Genomic DNA, 22,135 nt, shown 5'->3' on the forward strand with positions numbered 1-22,135 from the left:
TACAAAAGATAACTGTTCTTTTAGTCTTGGCTAATGAAAGAAGTTAAGTTGGATCATATAAGAAATAATTACAATTGTTATTTACCCAGTCCAAGTTAATATGCTTTGAAGTAGGGGAAAAATTAATTGTTAGATGGCCTATGATTTCTTTTACATAAGAAATTAAACTGAATTTTCATTGTAAATTAATTCATTGTAAAATCTGAGATTGGGGTGAAAATAGAGAATAATATATAGTTTAAGATTTGGTGATTATGTTTCTCTTGGCTCAAATTTATGTAGTTCTGACCTTTGTTTTTCTCTTAGTTAATAATTGCTTTCTTAATACTTTTTGGATTTTTCTATTTATAATACAACATAGGTTTATATTCTTTTGTTACTATAAATATTTCTTATGCTTTAAAATTGTCATTTTCAAAAAAACAAACCAAATTTCTTTTAGGGCTATCCACTAGTTGTTCTTTTCTTTTGGCTAATTAGACACTTTTATTTTCTTTCCCAATTAAAATTCCCTTTCCTAAAATTGTAAAAAAAATGCACACAGCAAAAAAGTTTTTAATAACTAATATGTAATCTGTGTTGAACAAAATTTGTCCTTTAAAGTTCTAGTAGATGAAGACTCATTTTCAGCAAAAAAATAATGATTCTCAAGTATAGTTTTACTGTATCAGAGAATATACTTGTTCTATTTTTGTTGTGTAATTTTTCCTTGTATGTATATATATATATATATATATATATATATATATATACACATATATATATAAAATGTAGATATGTATATACACTGGGGTATTAAAATGTATTATATACATACACACACATACACAAACATACAAATACAGAAATAAAATTGTTAAGTATTTTATATGCTTTATGTGTTTGAATATATATTTTTTGTTAGTTCTTTAGAGATAAAGAAGTAAAAAAATTTTTGTCCTTTGACATTACTTCAGTTAAAGTGAACGTATGTATTTTCAGGATAAGCTCAACAAACATTTATACAAATTCTTTAGTTTGCAGTACCCTACTTAGACTAGAATGTTTTATAGAGGATTTTTTTCAAATCCTTTTTCATTCCTTCTACCTTAGGAATTATTTTAAAAGTAAAGAAAAACTGGAAAATACCCCAAGAACTTACTTGATGTTTTGAATAAATAAAATTGTTAACTCATAATACAGACTTATTTTACAATTTTACTTTGAGGAAATAATATAATTTTATTGAAATTTTTTGCAATGCATTCATTCAAAATTTAAATCTGATATTAACAGACTTATTCAAATATTCTCATAATTAAGACCCAGTTTTTCATTAATCGCATTTCTGGATACATTTTTATTGTTCTGGCTTTGAATTGAAAATCTACTTGGGAAACCCATCTTCTTAAATTTCTTAAAAAAAATGAAAGCAATTTTCAAAAAAATCTATGCCATAGGCAAACCTTGAGATATTCATGGCATAATTTTACATGAGAATTTATGTATTATAAATACAGTTTTTAAATTTTCAGTTCTGGTTATCACAAAGTGAAGGAAGTTTCTTTTTCTTTTATAGAATGAGGAAGTATGTTAGGAAAAATATATTGTTAATTTTATATGCTTCTAAAATATTCCTTAATTTAATATTTATACTATGGTGAATTTTCAATACCAGATGTAAAAACAAAAAAAAAATTTGTAAAAGCAAGGCAGATGGTGACAGATCAGGATTGATGATGGAGATTCTCTTTATAGCTGCTAATTAAGTGACAAAACTGGTTGTCCTTAAATCTTTGAAATAATGAAAATTCTTTAGTATATAAGCAAGTTGTTAATATGTATGTTTTTCTGTTTAAGTAATTTAAAAATACTGATATTAATGGATATACTAGACAAATATCTGGTGAACTTAAAGCAAAATGTTTTATGTGCCCATGAAAAAAGGTTTAGAATTCTTTAAGAATAAAGTTCTTTCTTTTGAACTTTATAGAAAAATCAATCCTTTAAGAACAAATTTCTTTCTTTTGAACTTTATAGAAAATCTCTGATTCAGATACATTTTTATTATGCTTTTTTTGATAAACCATATCTCAATAGTATAATTTTCTTCATGTATAAAATATTATGCTATTAAATTTATTATTTAACCATTTGAAAGTTTCTTTTTACTGTTTAAAAGTATACTTTAGATGTTGCTTTTATTTCTTTAGATAAAATATGATATTGGTCAAGTTTACAAGAGATATGCTGGGTCCAAAATGGTTCAAATTTTGTACAATTTAAAACCTATGTTTTGCCATGTATTTATCAGAGGCAGTAATAGTTAAAACTGCTTTTTGGATCTAACAGTATTAAATTTTCATTATGAAATAAGAACACTTTAGTACAAAAATATATGCTCCCATGGTGATCTTATAATATTTAGTTGAGGATGATTTGAGTTACTCAAAAGAGATATTTAAACCTTTTCCATCTCCTACCCTCTCTTGCTTATTAAAAAGACACCTAGACCATAAAAGAAGTTGATTTGATTTAATTTTTAGCTGCTTTGGGAATGGTTTGGAAGACTTCTAGGAAGTTAGGTCCTTTCTACTCATGAGCATGCCAGCATTTGTAACCTAGAGTAGAAAGAGTGGAAAAAGAAAATGGCAGAACTTATTCTTGAAACTTCAGTTATTCATCTTATCATTTGATCAAATACATCCAGAAAGAGGGACTTTGGTTCCTTAAAGTGTATGAACAGTACTCACAGTCCTCTTTGTATTGGTTGAATGAGGATGAAGTTCCCTTTCCCTTTCTTCTTCCTTAGTCTGATTATAGGTCTCCTTGTAGCTTTGGGTTGGTGACCCTGCTCTTGTTTATAGGTTAGTCACATTCTGCATAGCTGCTTGGGGGAAAAGTTGAGAGATGAGGGTCCTCCCAAAAGGTAGGTTCTTTGGTAGAATATTAAATCACATCTTGTTATAGTCCCTTACTATTTAAGATAAAAAGAAATATATGTTTTCTACCATTTAGTTTTACTTTAAACTATGACAGTAATTTTTAAATAGGGTGTGTTGGATTACCCAATGTATATTCATTACAAAATTATAGTCTTTAGTTTTATGTTAAATTTTTATTCCTACTCTTTTTTGCAAATGGATTATTTGGGCTGGTTTGCTGATGGGATTTTTTTTTTTTTTGTATCCAATTTTTCCCCCTGTCCCACCCTGTCTTTTTACTACAGGAAGTTTTTCAGGAACTCCAGGAAGTGTAAAATCATCTTCTGGAAGTTCAGTCCAGTCTCCCCAGGATTTCTTGAGCTTTACAGAGTCGGATCTGCGCAATGACAGTTATACTCACTCCCAACCGTCATCAACAACCAAAGATGTACATAAAGGAGAATCTGGAAGCCAGGAAGGGGGGGTGAATAGTTTTAGTTCCTTAATTGGTCTCCCTTCAACGTCAGCAGTTATTTCACAACCTAAAAACTTTGAAAGTTCAACTGGAGATTTGGGTAATACCAGCCTTACTACTGCAGGATATAAACGAGTCCAGTGTTCTGGCATTGAAGAGGAAACTATAAAAGAAAAGAAGAGAAAAGGAAGTAAACAAAATAAGCATGGGCCTGGTCGACCCAAAGGAAACAAAAATCAAGAGAATGTTTCCCATCTTTCTGTTTCATCTGCTTCTCCAACATCATCTGTAGCATCTGCTGCAGGAAGTATAACAAGCTCTAGTCTTCAGAAATCTCCTACATTGCTCAGGAATGGAAGTTTACAAAGTCTTAGTGTTGGCTCTTCTCCTGTTGGTTCAGGTAGGGATTTGTTGGTTTTTATTCACAAAAAATATGTGTGTGTGTGTGTGTGTGTGTGTGTGTGTGTGTGTGTGTGTGTGTGTAAAATGCATGTGTATATATGCATATACTCAAAACACTATTTTTTATTTTCATTGTAAATTCTCTAATTTTTGTTTCTTGAGAATAAATGAGAAAACTCACAAGAAGTTTACAACACAATAACCTTAGAGTTTTGATGTTTATACTAATCTTAAATTGCACTCTATTCATATAGATCCATTAGTTTACAAGGTCAAATCTTTTCGTTTCCACCACAGTCCTATATATTACATATTACTTTCACACTTATTTGAGGTATATTCGATAATTACCTGCTTAAGATCTATTAACTTTCTAAAATTTAGGTTGAAGTATAGTTACTTATGTGAATATTTTCTAATAAAATAAAGATCTTGCAGATTTCTGAGAACTGGTGTGTGTTTTTCAGTGCCTTTACTTTTGAGATCATTTTTCTCAAAAGTTTAGGTCTATAATTCTTACTTTTTTCAAGTTCACTATTCAAATAAAATTTATTTTGTTAGGACAATTTTGATTGAGTAGTAAATGAATTAATTTAAGCAATGAAAGTCAGTTGTTATTTACTCTGAGGCAATGCTGTCATTTTGTGCTTTAAATTTATTTAAAAATTTAATGCTTTTTATATTGAATCACATGATTTTTTCCCAAATTTCTTTTAAAATTATTTTAAAATTTTCTCAGGCCCTAATTATCTGTAGTATTATTATTGCATTTCACTTGTCTTTAAACTTTGATAATGTGTGTGACCTATGTAGAGATTTGCTAGTTAGCATTACTTTTTCTTTTTCTTCCTTTTTGTCCTTTTTTTTTTTTGAAATTGGGAGATTTAAACTTGAATTATGGATTTTTGGGGGGGTAATGAAGGGAAAGGTCTTTATTGTATCTGAACTCTGTCTTTAGGATATTGGTCTAAATAAAGGAGTCCTGAATTTTGATCAAGTTACAATTTATGTGATATTTATAAAATATCATAATTAATAGTGAAAATAGGGAGGGTACATCTGAGAATATTAATGTGTGCATTTTATAAAATTGAAGTTACAGGTAATTTTATAAGATCTTGTAAAATGCAGGGTTTTTTTCAGTCATATTTTCATTCTCTTGACTATAATTTATGTTAATATATAGTATCGTACCTTTTGGCATCTGAAATGTAAGATCAATTCAAGCTGAGTTTTGAGAAATACTATACTGAATATGTATAGCTTTGAAATTTTTCTCTCTTTTACATCTTCTGAGATATCTAAAATCTCAGAGTTCAAATTTTGCATTCTTTTGAAATTATTTTTGTAACCTTGAATTAATAATTTTCACATGTATATTCTTGAATTTTGAGTATCAGTTGTTACAAGTTTATTTATAACTTTGTATAGTGTGTAAGTATTAAGTACTGTTCAGAGCGTTTTATAAAGTCCCAAGTCATCATAAAAATTATGTGTAGTATCTTTCACTTTACCAATATAAATTCTTACTATAATGTCCATATATATATAGTCAAGGTTGTTTGTTAAATTGAACCATACTATGTTTTACAGACCCAACCAGAATACTTAGGGAAAGTAGGCATTCCTTATCTAGAGTTTTCTTTGTCAGGGACATCTCCAAGGTTGGGCAACAAATAGAATATATTTATATGAAAATGTAGTATTCCACTGATCTTCCCTCCCCCTTGTCTTCCCTTTGGGTACATATGTATGTATGTATGCATTTATTTTTATGTATGTATGTTTGTATGTATGTACATATGTATGTATGTTTTTCAAGGCAATGGTGTTAAGTGACTTGCCTGAGGTCACACAGGTAATTATTAAGTGTCTGAGACTGGATTTGAGCTCAGGTCTTCCTGACTCCAGGGCCAATACTCTATCCACTGCGCCACCTAACTGCACTCTTTTAAATATTTATTAGTGGGACAGTGTCCTAAATGATCCATTGTGGTTTCAAGTTTTGACACACATGCTTGTTGTGTGTATTTATAAATGATAGTATATTGTTTTTTGTATTTTAAAGGGAGGGTTTTCCCCTCAGTCTCACTTTCCTACCCCCATCCGCACCCCCCACAGAAGACAATCTGATAGTCTTACATTGTTTCCATGCTATACGTTGTTCAAAATTGAATGTGTTGAGAGAAAAATTATATCCTTAAGGAAAAATAAATTATAAGAGATAGCAAAATTGCATAATATATAAGATAACTTTTTTTTTTTAATTATAGGTAATAGTCTTTGATCTTTGTGTAAACTCCACAATTCGTTCTTTGGATACAGATGGTATTCTCCATCACTGATATCCTAAAATTGTCCCTGATTGTTGTACTGATGAAATGAGCAAATCCATTAAAATTGATCATGAACCCCATGTTGCTGTTGGGGTATACAGTGTTCTTCTGGTTCTGCTCATCTTGCTCAGCATCAGTTCATGCAAGTCTTTTTGGACTTCTCTGAATTCCCATCCCTCCTGGTTTCTAATAGAACAACTGTGTTCATCACATACATATACCACTATTTATTAAGCCATTCCCCAATTGAAGGACATTCACCCAATTTCCAATTCTTTGTCATCACAAACAGAACTGCTGTACAAGTGCTGATTTTTACCCTTTTGCATACCTTCAGGGTATAGACCCAGTAGTGGTATTGCTGGATCAAAGGGGATGCACATTTTTATTGCCCTTTGGGCGTAATTCCAGATTGCTCTCCAGAAAGGTTGGATGAGTTCACAGCTCCACCAACAATGTATTAGTTTCCCAGATTTCTCGCATCCCTTCAACATTGATCATTGTCCTTTCTGGTCATATTGGCCAATTGCTTTAATTTTCATTTACCTAATCAGTAATGATTTAGAGCAATTTTTCATATGACTATGGATCGCTTTGATTTCCTCATCTGTAGATTGCCTCTGCATATCCTTTGACTATTTGACATTGGGGAATGGCTTTTTTTTTTTAATAAATTTGATTCAGTTCTCTCTATATTTTAGAAATGAATCCTTTGTCAGAAATACTAGTTGTAAAAATTGTTGCCCAATTTACTATATTTCTTTTGATCTTAGTTTTAGTTTTGTTTGGGCAAAAGCTTTTTAATCCAATGTAATAATCGAAATTATCTAGTTTGTTTTTAATGATGTTCTCCATCTCTTCCTTGGTCATAAGCTGCTTCCCCTTCCATAGATCTGACAGGTAAACTAATCTTTGACCTCCTAGTTTGCTTATAATATTGTTTTTTATGTCTAAATCCTCTATCCATTTTGATCTTATCTTGGTATAGGGAGTGAGATATTGGTCAAATCCAAGTTTCTTGCATATATGAGAAAACCATCCTAGAGCAGCACATTTTTAAATGAGATTCTTTTTGAACTTCTGATTGAAACATTTTTAAAATCATAGAAAGAAAGCATTTTAGTTCTGGAAAGAAATTTGTTAAAAGCTTACATGTATATAGTTTAGATGTGATATGTATAACATTACATCAAGGTACCCTGGAGGAAAGACAGCAGGAAAGACCGCTCTCTTGACCTTATTTCCCAGCTAAAATCTTGAATCCAAGGTCCTTGGAATAGCAATGTTTCTCAGACAACTTCTGTCCCTACCACCCCCTTCTTCTGGCTATTTTCACAGTTGTGGTTGAGGAGAGAAACTGTGAGGGAGGTGTCTTCCCTACTTAACTCCACCTGAGGTAGCCGCTGAACAGCTGCCCCCTGCACAGTTCTTAAAGTGCTGGCATCCTCCATACCACTGCTCTGGCATCTAGTCCAGCCATTACCGATGGGTAGGCAGCTCCTGTGAAGGAGCCAGCCACTTTTCTTAACTGCTAACCTGCTCCCTCACAGGGCAGACAAATATGACAGGAGAGATCATGAGCAGCTTTGGGCAGGACCACCCAGGACCCTGAGTCTAAGAGCCTTCAAAATGGCAGTCCAGTGTCCTCAGCCATCATCCTAAGAAACCATCCCTGTGATGATATGCTGCCTAGCAAGGCTTCCACCACTTAATGTTGAAGCCTCAGAGAGATGGAATGGGAACCGTTTAACATCAGGAACCAATGTGATGTTAATCAGTGCAAATGGTCTTAAAGAAGAGGTATTCCTATATACTTGAGTGTTGGACCCTAAGTTAGAGAACCACAGTGTGTCTTATTTCTCCCATTAGAATGTGAACTCCTTGAGAGTGGGCCCAATTTTTTGACATTTGCTTTTTGCATTGTTTAGTGCAGGGCTTTGTATAGGATAAATGTTTAATGATTGTTTTAATAATTCAGAAACATGCCTCATTCTCACAATCATGAAAATGCTTTTGGTCTTTGGGAACTGGAGAAGGTTAGTCATGATTTCATCATTACAGAGAAATCTCAAAGAGCAGAATTCTTTCAGCTTAGGACAGATAAGTTGTTTATTGCCTTGCCAAGTTACCAGGGACACCTATAGATTAAGTAATGCTTATGCAGCCAGTATGTATCAGAATCGGGATTTGAACCTCATACCTTGCCATTTCTAGAAATTTGCTTTCTATTATGCTTTTTTATTCTTTTCAATATTTACAATAAATTCATTTATTATCGACTGTCATTACAAAGATCTAATATTTAATTGGAGAAGGTATTGATAGGAAAATTAGAATGATATTTATAATTTCTCCTTTTGGGGGGGCTAAAGAAATATTTATAATTTCTCCTTTTGGGGTGCTAAAGAAATTGACCTGAAGTTGTTACTCTGATCTGAATGGGGCAAAGGAAGATTCATGGTACGTTGGAAAGAGCACTAGATTTAAAGTTAGAAGACCAAGTCATAAACCCTACACTGCTGTTTACTAATTGGTGTTAGGCAGATTTCTTAACTCATTAAGGCTTATTTCTACGTTTGAAAACTTAGTAGACTTCCAGCCCATCCACTTCTAAATCAGTGACTTGTGATCTTATGATGCGATCCATTTTCCTGTCAGTCAACAATCATCAAGTACCAATCCCTGGTCTGAACATTTTGAAGAAGTCAATCACTGCCCTGAAGAAGTTTATATTGTAATGGAGGTTTGGGGAAGAATCAGCCATTCAAAAGGTGAGGCATCTGATTTGAAATTACTGAATTAAGAAATTACACAGTATCTTTTACTGGAGAATGATTTCTCTCCTGGTATATCAGTGAGCCAAAGATATTTTAACAGACCCATTCCTAAGTATTATAATTAATGTATTTTCTTGACACCTGTTGTAACTACATTAAATACAATGCTATACTTAACATCTTTGGCTGTTATCAGTCATAAAATATTTACAAACATGTATATTGCTAGGTGCTAAGGATGCAGAAACTAAATGAATTCATGGAAAATCAATTTTGGGGGAATTTCTGGTAAAAAGAGAAATATGAAAGATCATATATAATGTAATGTTCTCATATACTCCAGCAGTATTCTAAATAGGACATTGGATCAAATAAAAATCAAGAGATTTTAAGAGAAACAGTAGTAATTTCCTATCCAGCTGAGCCCTGCTAAAGGAAAGCCAAAACCATAGACAAATACATACACATATACTTGTGTGTATATACATATAATATGTGTGTATATGTATGTGTGTGTGCATGTACATAGGGAGACAACTCCTGTGAAGAAGGAGCCAACCATTTCTCCCAGCAGCTAGCTTTCTCATTCACAGAACAGACATACCAACCTAACTGAAGTCACAAGGAATCCTATGACAAAGACAGGAGAGGACATGAGCCACAGGGGGCCGGGCTACCTGGCAATAGCCCTGCCGGGATGAAGACAGGCCTGACTCTCAGAGAAAGATGGACACAAGCTCAAGTCCAAAGTCCATCAGTATTCCAACCAGAAATAATGACAGAGCCAGAAACCTTCCAGCTCTCAGAGCACACACAGCCATGCCAGTTGAAGTGGAAGTGAAAATGTGGGGATAGAAGAAACAAAATGACCCTATTAGCCCACAATGTCTAAAAAAAAGCAGTGGAATCTGATCCTAGAGCAGAGTTCCAAATTAAGAGTGGAGGCTGGAATCATGAACCAGCAGAAGATAGTACCAAATACAGTGATAGAAGAATAGCCAAAGGGATAAAACCTAAAATAGAGGAACTTTTGGTGTGGCTAGGTGGTGCAGTGAATAGAGCACCGGCCTTGGAGTCAGGAGTATCTGAGTTCAAATCCGACCTCAGACACTTAATAATTACCTAGCTGTGTGGTCTTGGGCATGTCACTTAACCCCCATTGCCTTATTTAAAAAAAAAAGAGAGAGAGAGAGAGAGAGGAACTTTTTACCAAAAAAGTCTCAGAGGAAAAAAGACTTGATAGTAAGAACTGTAAGAACATCTGGAAGATGTGAAACAAGAATTTTTAAAAAATGAAATCTTAGCTCTTGAGAATAAACCAGTACAGTAAATTATCCAAGACAGAAGGTAAATTTACTTGTGACTGCCAGAAAAATAGTGCAGGAACAAAAAAAAATGGAGATTTATAATTCTTATGGAATTCTTTATTTATGTTCTGCAAGAGATATAGAAATGTTCATTTCTTTGGGATTCTGAATTTGATACAAAGCTTACAGCATTATTAAAGATTTTCCATAAGCATGACTGTTAATTAAAATGTAAAAAGGAATACCTGAAACTTATATAGAAAATTGAAATTAAAGAAAAAATGACAACCATTTTTTCCTATAGGTTTAAGTGATCTTTTTAAATAGTATTTTATTTTTTTCTAATTTACATGTAACAGTAGTTTTCAACATTCATTTTTAAGTTAAGTTTCAAAATTTTCTCAACCTCTCCTCTCCCTCCTCCCCAACATAGTAAGCAATCCAATATAGGTTATAGGTGTGCAATCATTTTAAACATTTTCACATTAGTCATGCTATGAAAGAAGAAACAGAACAAAAAGGGGGGGGGGGGAGCGCACACACACACACACACACACACACACACACACACACACAACCCCCAAAATGTGAAATTAGCATTCTTCTATCTTCATTCTGATTCCACAGTTCTTTCTCTGAATGTAGATGGCATTTTCTGTCATAATTCTATCATAGTTGATCATTGTTTTACTTCGTTGCTATTACTGTGCACAGGTTCTACTCATTTCAGTCAGCTTCACTTCATGTAAACTTCTTTGGATTTGAAATGAATTATTTCAGTGAAACCTGAAAAGTCTTATATGAACTGATGGAACATGAAGCAAGGAGAGCTAAAACTATTTATAACATAAAAGCATTGATAAAGAACTCTGATTAGTGCAGTGACTAACCAGAGTTCTGGAGGACCACTGATAAAGCATGCTAGAGTCTGTATATATATTGGAGATATGGTGGGGTCAAGTAATTGGAAGGTTTTGAATGTGAGTCTTTAATAGAAGTGTGTTTGGAGTTTTGTTTTTTCATTTTGTTGGAAAGAGGTTCATAGGAAAGATACTCGTGAAAGTAAGGTAGTAGCTCACTCTTCACCACGGCCAAAGTTGATTAAAGTTGATAAATCAGTGAACAAATCAGAGACATAATAGTTTCCACAAAGAAAATGACAATGAGGTAATAAAATTTTGGGAATCCAACCAAATCAGTCTTTAGGAAAAAATACATATTAATCTCTAGATGTTTTCATTAAGAGTAAAACAGTATCATTGAATTAGATAATGCAACTAAAAAAAAGCTCAAAATACAGCAAAACACAAAAAGTGCAATATAACACCTAAAAGAGAAATTTTGAAAATTTAGAAATACAGAATTGAAATCAATAAATACCATTGAATAGTAAAAATAGAAGTAGGAGCTTTTTGCATTTATACATATTGGTTGAAGCTAATGATACAGATAAATCATTTGTTATCTGATTAATAAGAGAGAGGAAAAACCACATTGCCCAAATCAAAAGTTTTTTTTAAATTTGTAACAAAGAAAAGAAAGGAAATTAATAAGAACTTCTGTTCAGTTATTGCCAACAAAATTTGTAAAATGAATTCTTTTCAAAAACTCAAAATGTTCAGGTTAACATAAAATGAAATGTAAATATCCCAATCTTATTTCAAAAAATTAAGAAACCATAAATGTACTTTTTAAAAAAACTATATTTATTTCAGGCAATGGGGTTAAGTGACTTGCCCAAGGTCACACAGCTAGGCTATTATTAAGTGTCTGAGATCTGATTTGAACTTACGAACTCCTTATTCTAGGACTGGTGCTCTATGCACTGTGCCACCTAGCTGCCTCCATAAAGGTACTTCTTAAAGAAAAAAACATCCTCAGATCAGAAGGAATTTACCAATGAATTCTATTAAATATTTAAAGAACAATTAATTTTAGTGTTTTATAGTTATTGGGTGTGTGTATGTGTGTGTGTGTGTGTGTGTGTGTGTTTCAGATTTGCTTTTGATACCTAATCTGGAAAAGACTATACAGAGAAAAACTGTAGTTCAGTATCTTTAATGCATATTGATATAAAAATATTGAATAAAAATTATTGCAACAAGTTTCAATTTATATAGTGAATACAGGTTTGGTTCAATTATAAGTATAATAGAGACTATATTAAGAATAAAGCAATAAAAACCACAGGATTTTGTAAAGATGAAGAAAAAACTTTTGACAGTCATGTAATCAACAAATAATTATTATTCTTACTATGAACCAAGCATTCTGTTAGGGCCTTGGAATACACAATGAGATAAAAAACATGGTTGGTACTTTTTTTTAGATTTTTTCCAAGGCAAATGGGGTTAAGTGACTTGCCCAAGGCCACACAGCTAGGTAATTGTCTGAGGTTGCATTTGAACTCAGGTCCTCTTGACTCCAGGGGCTGATGCTCTATCCACTGTGCCACCCCAGTGGTTAGTACTTTTGAAGATCTTGTAATTTTTGAAGAATTCTTCTGATGAGTGAGAGAAAAGGCAGATAGATAACTTAGCTTGAAGGAAGCAATTGTAATTGTTTTGTCTTCCCCAACCTTTAACTGTATCAGTTAGTGCTTCATAATGCTTTTGCTATTTACATGGGATATCTGTCTGTCTGTCTATATATCTATCTATATATGTGTGTGTGTATATATGTATACATACATACATACACACACATTCTCTTTATAAATGGAAGGTAATTTCAGAGGATGGCATTTGTGATCAAAATGGAAGGGGCTTTATGCAGAAAGTCTTATCTATACTTAGTCTTGAAAGATGGTAGCTATTTCTCATTTATTTATATAAGGTTCTAACTCAGAAGGTAGATTGTTGTGTGTGTGTGAGAAATAGTGTCTTAGGCCAGAGTAGTTTGGTCACAGAAGACAAGAAAAGACAAAAAGTATGAAAAAAAAGTTGGGAAGATTAAGAAGGACTAGATTGTGAATGACTTTAAATGCCAAACAGCATTTCATATTTGATTTCAGTGATAATAGTTAACTATTGGAGTTTGCTGTTTGTGGTTGTGACATGGTCATACCTGCATTACAAGTTGTTTAACTGGTTGTAGCATGATTTGGATAGGGGGTAGTCATGAGACTGGGAAAGCAGCCTGAATACTGTTGCAGAAGTCTGGGGATGAGGTGGGAGGGCCTCTATGCAGGTGGTAGCTCTGGGAGGGAAAAGAAGGGAACTTATGTGGAGGTGGGGACAAGGCGATCTTTGATACTCACTGAGTGTGAGTGAGGAATCAAAGGTAATGTCAGTCTGACTGAGGGAATTGATAAAAAAAATAGGAAAATTTGGAAGAAGGGAAGATGGGAGGGGAATGTGAGGTTTTTTTTTTGACATGTTGAATTTGAGATAACTGGTTGTTCAAAAGACAACTGGTGATGGAGACTGCAATTTAAGAAAGAAATTAAGACTGCATGTTTACATCTGGCAATCTTCTGTTAAAATATAACTGATTCCATGAGGGTTGATGAGATTATAAAAAAATTAGGAATAAATGAACAATATCTAAAAACAAATCTAAAATCAAAGAGAAACATTTGCCCCAAGATCAGGTAAAGCAATGTGATATGCTTTTCATCACTAATATTTTATAGAGTTCTAGTGCACTAGGTATAGCATATACATAGGAAAAAGAAATTGAAATAATCATAAGAAGGAAGAATCTTCACTTTTCCAGGGGTTATGATTTTTCACTTAAAGAACTCTAGAAATTTAATTAAAATTTATAGAAATAATAGAGACGGGGATCAGAATAATGAAAACTCCTTTCACTAATGCTAATTGGCACCCTCTCTGCCATGCTGTGGACCTAAAGTGTTGCCAGAGTCTTGGAAAGGTTGACTTGCCTTTAACAGTGAATAACAGTAGTAGAGTAGACAAATATGAAATTAATCTGCATAAATCATCAGCATTTCATGTTTCTTCCCACCAGAAAACAGAAAAAGACTTTCTAGTCTAAATTAGGACAGTTTAGAAAATATCTTGGAGACAGGAATTGAAAGTAAACAATTATAGGACAATCTATTTTTTTTTTTTTTTTTTTTTTTAGCTTTTTGCAAGGCAAATGGGTTTAAGTGGCTTGCCCAAGGCCACACAGCTAAGTAATTATTAAGTGTCTGAAACCTGATTTGAACCCAGGTACTCCTGACTCCAGGGCTGGTGCTTTATTCACTGCACCACCTAGCCACCCCTAGGACAATCTTTATAGAAAGAAAGGAATACCAGTAATTGGAATAATTAATTGTTTTTTGTCTCTCTCTGCCAATATTAATAAAAATGATAGTAATAATATAATTTGTACATTCAGTGCCACACCAATCAAACCTAATACATACTTTAAAGACTTAGACCAAATTATAACTGATTTTGCATGAGGGAACCAAAGTTAAGAATCTCAAACATCAAAGGGAAAAAAAATGAAAAAGAAGTACCAGAATCAGATCTGAAACTCTTAGTGAGTTTGTGTGTGTGTGTGTGTGTGTGTGTGTGTGTGTGTGTGTGTGTGTGATTGCTTAAATTTTATCTCCCACATTAGAGTGCTAGCTCCTTGAGGATCAATGATTATTTCTTCAAAAATAGAACAGTTTTCAGTGGAACAGATTGGGGACATAAGAACCAAAATCTGTTAAAGAGAGTAGCATATTATTTAATCCAACCCAAAGTCATATTCATAATTCAATAAAAACTTCTTAGAAAACATGAAAGCATTCTTGGAGATGTATTTTGTTCAAAATTTAATAAGCTCCAACTTGTAGACCTTTTCTAGATTAAAAGATCAAATACATTAGAGGAGAACAGAAGGAAGTCTTTGGATTTTGGCCAGGCATAGGATAAGGAGGATCACTGGAGGTCAAATGAACAATTTTGCATAAAGAAAACCAATATTTGTAGCAAATTTATGTGGTAAAGCTCTGATCTCTAATAGATTTGAGGAATAGATACATATAGAGCTATTTTCTAGAATAGGAACAGGGTAGTCTCGAGGGAGACGAAATCTAACATTAACAACCTTGTAAAAATACTCCAAATAACTAATGAAAGAAAAGCAAATTAAAACAGCTCCAAGTGATGTAGAAGAAGCACACTTATTATGCACAACTGGTCTGGGGTCCAGACCTCAAAAGCCTCAAAAGCAAAGATCACTGAATTGTACCATACCCTTGAGCCCAGCAAAATCAGCACTAGCCATGGATGGTACTCATTGAAATCAAAGAGAAAAATTACCTCTATGTACAAAAATACTCAGAGTAGCTCTTTTGATGTAACAAGGAATTGGAAATAAAGTGGGTACTCATCAGTTGGATATTGGTTGCATAAATTATGAAATGTGAACAATAGAATTTTATTAGTCAGGAGTCAAGAAACTTTTTTGTTAAATGCTTTCTTTAAGCTATACATAGTGTTGGCCATAAAATTTTTCAAATGGATGGATTTAAGTGAACCCTGTGAAAACTTTTGAACTGACACAGATTAAGGAGAACTCTTTTTATAATTACTACAGTCTTATAAATGATAACTCCTAGAGGTAATGACTATGTAGGTGCTTATAAAGACATTTTTAGATAAATCCAGTAAAATACACATTAGTATATGATTATTTCAAGGGAGCATTTTGTGAGTGTAAGGGGAGTGGTGTGAGGTAATGATAATATTCTAAAAAAAGAATAAAACATTTCATGAAGTCAAATTTTTTAAAAAATACACAGAAGAGCAAAAGGAAATTCAGAAGTGTTTATAGTCAGTAGATGGTGTCAATATCATCAGGTTAAATTTATATGTGTGTGTGTGTGTGTGTGTGTGTGTGTGTGTGTGTGTGTGTTTGTATATATGTAGCATTTATGTACATTTAAAATCCATAGTCATAAAAGTTTAATAGAACCATGATTTTATACATATTTTCTCTTTTTCTGGCCTCCTTTGTATTTACAAATATTAATGTTGATGGTTTTTCTGGTTCATAAGAAAATGTTCTCATGATAAACATTTGTATTATTCTGTAATAATCCAATTATTTTTCATTTAAGTAAGTTTTAATTGTGCTCCTAGTGGGATTTTTATTGATTTAATAAGCTTTAACTTGCCATTCTCAAAGAAATTTCTGGATATACAATATCCATAATGGCATTTTAGGAGAAGAGGGAGTAGGCAAAAGTATGTTCCCTCAAATGGCCATTGACACATTTTTAAGAAATGTACAGAAGATAACAGAAGGAAATCCAATGAGATTGCTAACAAGCAAGACAGTTTGGAAAGTAACTTGTAGACTTTGTTATATACTCTTTTTTTAAAGCAAGTGATATGAAATAGAAATTCATATTTTATATACTATTCTCTTGGTAATCTAGGTATACGTGAAAATGTTAATTTTTTTTTTTACTTTCCAAATTTATGATAAAATAAATTTAAAAATAAAAATAAAGTTTAAAATGCCTATTTGGTTAAGCAAGGAATACTGACAGTCATCCATTAATTCAGATATCTCAAACTGGCAGGCCCTGCCAGCTTTGAAAGGTTTTGAGTGTGTTCTTGATAAGCTGTCTGTGTCCTGCTATTAGTCTTGCAAAATCTGGTGAGACTTAGCACCAGAAAGCTGTCCTTTGGCTGTAATTGGGGAGTGGACTCCTACAGTTCATGAAAACTTTTCTCCTGGGGCATAGGAGGACTGTAGTCTGGATCTACAGATGAACATCCTCAAAGTGATTTTAAACAGTTGATGTAGTTTCTTTTCTTTTTTTTTTCTTTTTTTTAATATTCTCATTTTGTACAAATAATGTTTTTTTATACATTAATAAAATATTCTTGTTTAAGAGTAAACAAAATACCCCCTCCCCTCCCATAAATATAGACTCAATTGAGTGATAAAGTAAAGGGGAGAGAAAAAAAATTAAAATTAAAAGAAAATAATAGTAATAATTGGAGGTATGGCCAGGTGGCGCAATGGATGGAGCACCAGCCCTGGAGCCATAAGCACCTGAGCCCACATCCGGCTCCATACACTCAACAATCACCCAGCCGTGTGACATGCAAGCCACCTGAACCCCATTGCCCTGAAAAAATAAAAAAAAAATTTAAAAAAGACCCAAAATAAAATAAATTAGTAATAATAGGGGTGGCTGGGTGGTGGACAATTTCTGTGTAGTTCAATGAAAGGCTAAAGAATTTGTCAGGTAGGATGAGGCCTGTCATCAAAAAAGAATTCACAACAGGACTCAAGAAATCATAATTAAATAATACAGGAAATACTGGAAATTCTTGTTGAGATAATATTAGCTTTGAGTAGCAGTTCTAAAAACCAGGGGAAACAAAATGATTTAGAAGCAAAAGGAATAGACTTTTAGTTAGATCTATACTTGGTAGCATAATTTTGGTGGAAAATTTTCTTAGAAAATCAAAGTTAGGACTACCCTAAAAAGCTGTTATATGATATTTCTTCTTTAAATCATCCATTTATTTTCTTATCTAGATACAAGGTATTTCAGGAGACTTTATACACTTGAGAATACATTTTTCTATTTAATGTGAGTATTACAGAAGTATATTTAACTATGTCTTGTATGTTCTTTTAGAAATATTCAAACTGCAATTCCATTGAATAATGAAACATCCTTTCCCAAAATGATAAATTTTGTTTATTTTGAACTAACATTCATAGTGATCAGTGTAACATAGTAGATATGTTAGATCTGAAAGTGCTGGACTTAGAAATATGAAGACCTGGGTTCAGGCCTGCTACAGCTTTATTAGTCAACTAAGTATGAGGAAATCATTTAACTTAGGTTTGCCACAGTCAGTCTCTAGGACTTCTTTATGAAATCAGGGGCAATTTTCTGTATTCCCTTCCCCTTTTTTATCTCAGTTGACAGTATAGTGGCACTGTGGTTGGATAAGAGGGAGCCAGGAATACTTAGTGTGATGACTCTTCAGTCACTTAATCTCTATCTGCCTTTGTTTCTTCTTCTGGAGTGGTAGAACCAAGTGCACAACTCCCAGTGTTGTGACAATGAAACAGTATGTGCAAAGGACTTTGTAAACCTTTGTAAATTGTCATGCTAATAGTGGCTGTTATTGTTTTTGTTATCTTTATCGTTGTTGCTCTGGCCCTGCCTTTAACCAGGATCCAGAATGGCAGAACCCTTGTTAGTATAAAAGGCGATCCTAGGCTGTGATTTCAAAAGGTGAGATTTATTCTTTGTCTCCTTCTATTGCTCTTTTCTTTCCTCGTCCTTATACCAGAATGTAAACTCCTTGTGAGTAGGCATTGTTCCATTTGATTTGTTTTGTATCTTCAGTGCTTAGCACATATGGGCATTAATAAATGTGTTGAATCATTAACTTCTTTGTGGTTTTTTAAAAAATTAATATCTCCTACTCCCTCAGCTATTTTTATAAAGCGAAACTGTGGTAGCACCGCACACCAGGGTCAGGGACTATATGTGTCTCCTCTGTGCACTCAAGTTCCATGATCCAAAGCACACTGTTAGTTTATTTCCATGAACAGTATTAGAAAATATGGTTTGTAGGTGGCTAGTTGGCATCAGGTGGAGTCAGGAGTACCTGAGTTCAAATGCAGCCTCAGACACACCTAGCTGTGTGGCCTTGGGCAAGCCACTTAATCCCATTTGCCTTGCCAAAAAAAAACCCAACTTATTAAAAAAAAAGAAAATAGGTTTGAAACTCATCCCCTGCCCACCCTACCTTACCATCACAGAGAATAAAACATGAATAATGGCAAGGATCCCATGGGGAAAACAAAACAGTTTAGATTCCTTTAAAGGTATGGAGATGGATTCTTTTTAAATGAACCTGATGTACTGCTCCTTGTTTGGTATACCAATAAGAAGTTCTTATGGTCATGGAACTTGTATTCCAGAGAAGAGCCTGCATGTGTGTACACACACAAAAACACACACATACAAAACACCCCATAATTATTTTTAAGAATATATGAAATAGGGGTGGCTAGGTGGCTTAGTGGATAAAGCCTTGGAGTCAGGAGTACCTGGGTTCAAATCTGGTCTCAGACACTTAATAATTACCTAGCTGTGTGGCCTTGGGCAAGCCACTTAACCCCATTTACCTTGCCAAAAAAAAAAACCCTAAAAAAAAAATATATGAAATAGAAACAAGGAAATAATGATGAGGAGAGATCACTAATAAAGCTACCAGAAGTCTCTTTAATTACTACATCTAATGGTCTTTTTTGAATCTTCATCCTTAACCTCTCTGTAGCTTTTGACAACTCAATTATCTGCTTTGTTTGATACACTCTTTTCTCTCTTGGGTTTTCATGTGTATGATACTGTTCTCCTCTGGTTCTCTTCATATCTCTTTCATTAGTCCTCAGTTTCCTTTGCTGAATCTTCATTCATACTGTACCTGATAGTCTCTGTCTGTCTGTCTGTCTGTCTGTCTGTCTCTCTCTCTCTCTCTCTCTCTCTCTTTTTAAGTTATGCAAGGCAATGGGGTTAAGTGGCTTGCCGAAAGGCCACACAACCAGGTAAGTGTCTGAGGCCAGATTTGAACCCAGGTGTGACATCTTGAACTGGATGTCTCTTTCTTTTTTTTAAATTTAATGACAATTTTATGAATTCTAAATCTTGTTTCTCTCCCCCATCCTCCACAGAAGTTGGTTATTCTTTACATTGTTTCCATGGTGTACATTGACCTAGGTTGAATGTAATGAGAGAGAAATTATATTCTTAAGGAAGAAAAATAAAGTATAAGAGATAGCAAGATTACATAATAAGATAAGGGTTTTTTTTTTTTTAATGTAATAGTGTTTGGTCTTTGTTCATACTCCACAACTCTTGTAGCGGTTAGAGCACTGGCCCTGGAGTCAGGAGGACCTGAGTCCAAATCCAGCCTTAGACACTTAATTGCCTAGCTGTGTGGCCTTGGGCAAGTCACTTAACCCCACTGCCTTGCAAAAACTGAAACAAAACAACAACAAACTCCACAATTCTTTCTCTGGATACAGATGGTATTCTCCATTGAGGATACCCCAAATTGTGCCTGATTGTTGCACTGATGGAATGAGCAAGTCCATTAAGGTTGAACATCACCCCCATGTTCCTGTTGAAGTGGATGTCTTAAAAACATATCCTGAAACCTGAAATCATGATGTTTTTCCTCAAATTTTCTCCCTTTTCCTAGTATCCCCATTACTTTTGAGGATACTACCATCCTCCCAATCATTTAGACTCCCAACCTAGGTAACATCTTCCACCCGCCACTCTACTTCCCCTTCTCCCCCTCCCCTCCTCCCCTCCTCCCCATCCACCCTAGAGCCAAGTTCTGTTTTTTTGCCTTAACAACATATTATATGCACTTATATCCTGACACTGCAGTCACTCTGGTGCAGATTCTCAAATTATTATCCCTGAACTATTGCAGTAGTCTGCTGTTTAGTCTGTCTTCTTCAAGTCCCTTTCTAGCCTCCTCCATTCATTCTCTCTGTTTTTAAAAACTTTTATTTATTTAAGGCAGTGGGGTTAAGGGACTTGCCCAAGGTTATACAGCTAGGCAATCATTAAATATCTGAGGCTGCATTTAAACTTAGGTCCTCCTGACTCCAGGATTGGTACTCTATTCGCTGTGCCACCTAGCTGCCCCCTCCACTCATTTCTCAATTTAATCTTCCTAACCTTGGCATCCTACCATATTGATCCTCTATTCAGCAAATCCCATATTGCTTCTTGGATCATATATACAATCTTCTGTTGCCAAAACCTGGACCCTTCCAACCTTTCCTTTCCAGTCTTTCTATCCTCTTTATACAGAACAGCTAGGTGGCACAGTGGCCTTGAAGTCAGGAGGACAGGAATTCAAATCCCAGCTTCAGGCTCTTACTGACTTGTGACCTTGGGCAAGTCATTTAACCCTGACAGTGTTGCAAACAGGGCCATCTCCAGTAGAACTGATTCATATCTTGCGACTGGACCCAGATGACTCCAGAGGAGAAAGTGAGACTGATGACTTAGTACAAAATCCCCCTCACTTATATCCAGTTCACTTGCTTTTCATGACATCACTGGTCCTGATGTCCTGGTCTTCTTTGAGAATGAAGGACAAAATAGTCACACAATATTTTGTTTCTTACTGTTGCAACTGATTGGCAAATTGAGGAATCAAGAGAGACCTCTTAAAGGAAGTTACTCTTCAGCAGAAACTTGAAGGGATTTAGGAATTCCAAGTGGCATAAATTAGAAGAGAAAGCTGTTTTGTCATGAGGAAAAATTCATGAAAAGATGTAGAAGTCTTGGGAGATCTAAGTAGACCAAATTAAGTAATTATTAATGAGCCTTAAAAGATAGGTTGGAGTAAAAGCTTTTACAAAATGATTTAAAATCTAGAGGCAACAGTAAACCAATGTAAGTTCTTGAGTAGCAAAATTACAGTCAGATTTGTGTTTTAGGGAAATTATTAGGCAGCAGTTTGATGGATTGGAGAGAGGAAACACTCAATACGGGGGAATGAAATTAGCAAGTTCTTTCAAATGAGAGCATGTTGGTAAGGGTGTTAAAAAGATTCCAAGAATGGATATTGGTAAACTATTTCTCCATAATGGAACCCAAGTTGTGACCCCAGAATGGGATAGTGTAGTACCAGTATTTTTTTTTTTTTTTAGGTTTTTGCTAGGCAGTGGGGTTAAGTGGCTTGCTCAAGGTCACACAGCTAGGTCATTAAGTGTCTGAGGCCAGATTTGAACTCAGGTACTCCAGACTCTAGGTGGGTGCTCTATCCACTGCACCACCTAGCCACCCCTAGTAGTAGTTATTAATACAGTTAAATTGGTTTGACCAATTGGAGAAGGCTGAGAAGAGCTGGCTGTTCCATCTCACTTTTCACTGTGTGTGCAAATTACCTTATTTCTTTGAGCTGCATCTCCTTATCTT

General features: G+C 34.1%; 1 protein-coding gene across 6 annotated transcripts in view; it reads left to right on the top strand.

Annotated features, from left to right (window-relative positions):
• Positions 1-22,135, top strand: part of MLLT10 (MLLT10 histone lysine methyltransferase DOT1L cofactor) — a 250,852-nt gene that overhangs the window by 136,776 nt on the left and 91,941 nt on the right. For all 6 annotated transcript variants that reach the window (XM_074192967.1, XM_074192969.1, XM_074192970.1 and 3 more), the window contains one exon: positions 3,209-3,778. In XM_074192967.1, coding sequence (XP_074049068.1) covers positions 3,209-3,778 — 570 coding nt within the window. The remainder of the gene's footprint in view (positions 1-3,208; positions 3,779-22,135) is intronic.

The sequence above is a fragment of the Macrotis lagotis genome, chromosome 7 (assembly GCF_037893015.1).
Source record: "Macrotis lagotis isolate mMagLag1 chromosome 7, bilby.v1.9.chrom.fasta, whole genome shotgun sequence".
NCBI classification, from domain to species: Eukaryota; Metazoa; Chordata; class Mammalia; order Peramelemorphia; family Peramelidae; genus Macrotis; species Macrotis lagotis.